This window comes from Haplochromis burtoni, unplaced genomic scaffold (assembly GCF_018398535.1).
Source record: "Haplochromis burtoni strain Fernald_Lab_line unplaced genomic scaffold, NCSU_Asbu1 Contig_2923, whole genome shotgun sequence".
In the NCBI taxonomy this organism is placed as follows: Eukaryota; Metazoa; Chordata; class Actinopteri; order Cichliformes; family Cichlidae; genus Haplochromis; species Haplochromis burtoni.
The window spans coordinates 1-5,156 of record NW_024585284.1 but is presented as its reverse complement, the minus strand read 5'-3'; the positions used below and the strand labels follow the sequence as shown (position 1 = coordinate 5,156).

Genomic DNA, 5,156 nt, shown 5'->3' with positions numbered 1-5,156 from the left:
GATCACGCGAAATCGTCAACAATCTAATCCAGCTAACTTACTTAGCGAGGTACGAAGAACGGGCCCCAGATAACTAAATCTAAAAATTAAACAACCATAGATCTTTCATCCTGTATGCTCGCACTACAGTCAGCTGATTTCAGCACAAGATAGCATGCTAGAATAAAGCTAATGAAAAACTGAAATTTATGTTAAAGACGAGTGCATGCTAAACCCAGCTCAGCAGCAGAGCCTGAACTTCAATAGGTGTCAAAAGCAATTATGTGTCAAGTAAGGCTGTGTGCAGGCAGGAGTGGAATGGTGGACCCAAAGTGCAGATTCTTGGAGACGAAAAAGGTGAACTCAAAAACAGCTTTAATGCTGAACCGGACCTAAAACTAAACTGAAAAAATACCCCAAAAAACTAACCAGGCTAGCAAACAGAACACACAGTACAGAATGAAGGTAGATCACGACACAGACAAAGGATAACACAAAGCTTATACACAGAGGGCACAATCAGGGAATGGGAAACAGGAGGGAAACACAGCTTCGACAAATCAGGGCTAACAAGACAAGAGAAGCCAAACCGAATACATTAACATGAGACACGGACCTTCACAGTAAAATACGGACTGAACTCACAGACACAGACTCACAAGCAGACACTGCAACAGAAGGAACAGAGATGTGAGACCAGGGGAGACACAGACACCGACTGGACACAGAACAGAGGGAGTATGGAAACCAAAACTTAAGAACTACAAAATCACACACCAAGAACAACTGGAGAAAATAGAAATGTGAAACAGAAACCAAAACCTTCACAGTGATAAACCAAGATGAGAACACATAAAGGTAAAAAACTGAAAACACTGGGTCAACAACGCAGGTACTCTAAAATTATGAGCACTTAGGCTTTCAGCGTTGTAGCTTCCATTTCTACCCGGCGGTTCCATGGCAATCAAAGTCTCTTTTGCTGTTTTTTAACTTTGCTTTGTGTTGTTGTTGTTTTTTGTTCATGTGTAAACTAAAGGAAAAGTCATATGTGCATCTTGGTTAGGAAAGGGATTTCTGTCGGGATTTTTCTTTTTTTAATAACGACTCCAACACTACATATTGACAATGTTCTCTTTCTAAAAAATATCAAGGCCTTGTAGAAAGTAGGATCAAAAGTTGGGGTAAACAACATGAAAGCACTGATCCATTCTTTATCAATGGTTCAAGCTGCTTGGGGTGGTGCAGTGGTGTGAGGAATAATGCTGTCATGTTAAAATGGACCAAGATCTGTGGAGAATGTTTCCAGCGCCTTTTTGAATGTATGCCATGAAGAATTAAGGTAGCTCTAAATGCAAATGGGGTCCAATCTAAATGTAATACAGTAATCATACATTTCTAATAGAATATATGATTTTACTTGAAAAAATACTAAATCAAAACTAAATCTGTTGGTACAGTAGTAAACTGCTATAACTTGTTTTTAAACTTTTCAGCTTTCTGGAAGATTCTCATGGAGGGCCCTCCTGAAACTCCTTATGAGAATGGAGTGTTTGAGCTGTTCTGTCAGTTTGGTCCTGAATACCCAGTGAAGCCTCCAACTGTTCGCTTTGTCACACGCGTATCCTGCTAAATAAATAGTGTTTTAAAAAGCTTTTTATAACTGCTTTCTTGCAAACATAAAGTTTTAACAACATCACTTTAGAATGTTACAAACCTATTTTAAACGTACTTTACAAAGTATTATAACACATATTACAACATGTACAATTGTACTTTTATTTTCTTAACATGATTAAAGATATACCATTGCAACATTAACAATGTAGGGCGTATCTGCCACAACATTTTTGACCGGAACTACAATGCCCAAATCACCATGAGAGAAATCCTCAATGCCGTGTTTGGATTACTGATCATCCCTGAGCCGGAAGATCCACTGGACAGGTAAGATGGCAACCCTTATACACCTGTTCTACAACTAGTGCAGCAGATGACTTAATATTATGAGATCTTTCACTGTTGGATAAAAATACTAAAATGTTTACTCTTTCATGATTATTATTTTGATGAAGGCCAATAACAATTTGAAAATTCAAGAGGTGGATTAAGCTTCATCTGTCTATGTATGTACTGGCCATAATTATAACATTAAATCAACTCTATGGAATGATCTCTATATTATAATTCCTGCCTGAGGGGTGGGGAAACATAATTCGAGCAAATAATTTCATTTCCCGGCGCAATTAAATTCCTCGCAGAGAGTTTCGCAAGACTTTCTCCTTTGCTCGCGTTGCAGCAGGTTCACGCTTGAGCGATTCATCTGCTTGCAACGGTCACTTTTGCTCGCTAAACATCACTTTGACTTTCGACAGTTTGGAGGCGGAACCCAAAGTAAGCCAGGGTCCTAATGTGATTGCTCACTTTGATGGACACTTCAGGGACTGCGTTAAAGTGAGCTACAATGTGGCAGAAACAAACAGAAACGCTCTTTTAAAGCGTATTTGTTTACAAAGTTTCCCCACAGATATCGTTTGATGTGCAGCAGTGGAAATACAGATTACTGTCACTGGATTACTTTAATGTTGAAGAAATACTTTAAACCAGAGGATTCTAACCCTAGTTCTGAAGCCTTCTGAATACAGGTTTAAACCTGCAAACAAAAAGTTGCTCAGTCTGCAGCAACAACTTGATTTTTTTCTAACAAAAAAAGTGTGAAACTTAAGTTGTGTTTGTAAATGAACTGCCCCATGTTGTGTAGCTTTCTGGATTGTATAATTATTGAGCTACATATTTATTTATTTATTCACACTAAGAACATCTTAAAAAACAGTAATATTCTGGCAGTTGGGGTGCCAAAATAATACCTTAAAATAACAGAAAATAACTTTCTCATAAAAATACGGTTATTTTCAGTAATGAAAATACAATTTGTTGCCCTATTTTTACATGGGATTTTGCCTTTTCCAAGTGCTTTTAGACATTAAATTAGGAACATTTTAATGTGGGTAAACAATGAAATTACCTATAAGCAAGGTCAATGAATGTGGCAATATGAATAATAATGCTTAAATTTACAGAAATATACAGTTAACAGTTGGGTTAAATAACATTATTTGAAGTAAAAAAGTTGTATATTCAATTATATTTGATGTAATACTACATTATACATCACAAAATAATTTGATTTATCTATTAAAATATGTCAAAAAACTAGATATTGGCTGTTAATTTTACATAATATCACATGTAAATTTATATTTTAAGTGTAATTTAACATAAATTTCCTGAATATTTACTGGACTTTCAGTTTGAATTAAGTGTGCTCCCTGTAAGATTGTGGGTTTTATCTGTCACAAAGCACCCAAAGAACCCTTATTAACTCATTCACTGCCAGCCATTGGCAGTGAATGAGTTAAACCCATTGACTCATTCACTGCCATTGACGTCTATAGACGTCAATGGCAGTGAATGAGTTGAACAAAACCCCTGATTATAATTACATCAAGATTATGTTAATTCTTGATCATATGTTGTGTATGAGCAGTTTGTAGATGTTTATTTTACTTATAAAACATGAGACATTGTTTCAATCATTAACATGGGTTTTTTTGACAAAAAGATAACCCTTCCTGGAACAATTCAAGAAACACTAACATTTATGCATAAACAAAGGCACGTAGAAAAAAGAATGTAATGCAAACGCACATTTGAGCACAAAAGAAGGGGACGATGCCACCTCGAACGTTCATCTGCCTCCCCACACCTGGAGCAACGAAAAGGGGTATATTTGAGGCACATAACCTGCAGGTTTAGAAGTAGCTTTAGCTTTCTCAAAGTCTCACATTCAGGGCTGCTGCTGGCCAATTGGGTTCCCTTGGAGAAATTTGCAAAGTAATCATATGCAAAGAACAACTCGAGTAAAACAAAAGCCTCATTGTTATGCTGATTATACTTAACTTATAAGTATTGATATGTTGTAAGTTGTCACTTTAACACAACCTTTTACCAAAATAACTGAAAGAATGGGACTGTGTTTGCAGAGCAAGCACCACAAGTGTCAATGTATAGCCTATTGCAATGAACTGAGATGAAGATAATACTTAAGACAATGCTACACCTAAAGCAGGACAGAGTGACAGAGAGCCTGTCAGCAGATAGTAACATACCAACTGGCTAGCACTAATGCTAGCTAAATGTGAATAGGATTTGCAGCCTATATTTCACTTTTCCCCTATCAAGCGGGCCACCCGTGCGGTTGACATTGACCATGAACCAGAGACCAGTGTTACTGAACAACAGATATAGTTATCCTCAGGATAAAAATAAGAACTTTAATGCTCTCCACTCATAGTCCGCAATTTTGGCGATCAACGTCAGAACCTTTGAATCGACAAAATGAGCTGCTTTAGAAAAACGGTCAATGATAGTCAAAATGACAGAGTTACCTGACGAACGCGGCAAGCCCGTGACGAAATCGACAGCTATGTGGGACCAGGGGCGGCTAGGCGTAGGCAAGGGCTGAAGGAGACCAGAGGGGGGTTGATTGACACATTTGTTCCGAACACAGACTGAAAAGGCTGCTACGTACTCTCGGACATCCTTGATGAGGGAGGGCCACCAAGCGAAGCGCTGAAGGAGTGAAACGGTGCGGAGGGTCCCCGGGTGGCAGGTGAATTTTGCTGTGTGCGCCCAATTAGGGCTGGGCCATATTATACCATTCACGGTAATACCGGTATAATGTTAGGCAACGATAGGAAAATGAAATATCGCGATATAATATATTAGTAAAACGCGCATGCGCAGTGCCTTTGTTTTCATATGCACATGGCCGATTATTGAGTGTAACAGATGAACCAGAATTGGTTTGTAAAAATGGTGCAACTTCAGTGATGTGGAACTGGTTTGGTGTTTGTCCGTCAGATACACGACAAAGCACATTTTTTTGCAGAACATGCAAGCGGCCGTCGTTATTGTCGTATTTGTCGGACTAAGATGCTCTTAAGTCTTGGTGTAATCTGGGGCCTAAACTCTGTATCCTTCAGGTCAAACGAACACTGCAGCATCACTGAGAGTTAAAAACTGTCTAAATTCTTTCATCTTTAATAAAACGATCAGCATTGCTGCTTTACCAGGTGTAACTATGAAGTTTAACTTCCAGGCATCCATGAAAACAAAAT

The 5,156-nt window shown here is 38.2% G+C and overlaps 1 protein-coding gene across 1 annotated transcript in view; it reads left to right on the top strand.

Moving 5' to 3' along the window:
* LOC121813837 (ubiquitin-conjugating enzyme E2 11-like) overlaps positions 1-1,923 on the top strand; it is a gene marked incomplete at both ends in the record, with an annotated part of 5,155 nt that extends 3,232 nt beyond the window's left edge. Inside the window, 2 exon segments of the mRNA XM_042217768.1 lie at positions 1,473-1,597; positions 1,778-1,923. Of these exon segments, the coding sequence (XP_042073702.1) occupies positions 1,473-1,597; positions 1,778-1,923 (271 nt within the window).
* Between the last annotated feature and the right edge of the window lie 3,233 nt (positions 1,924-5,156).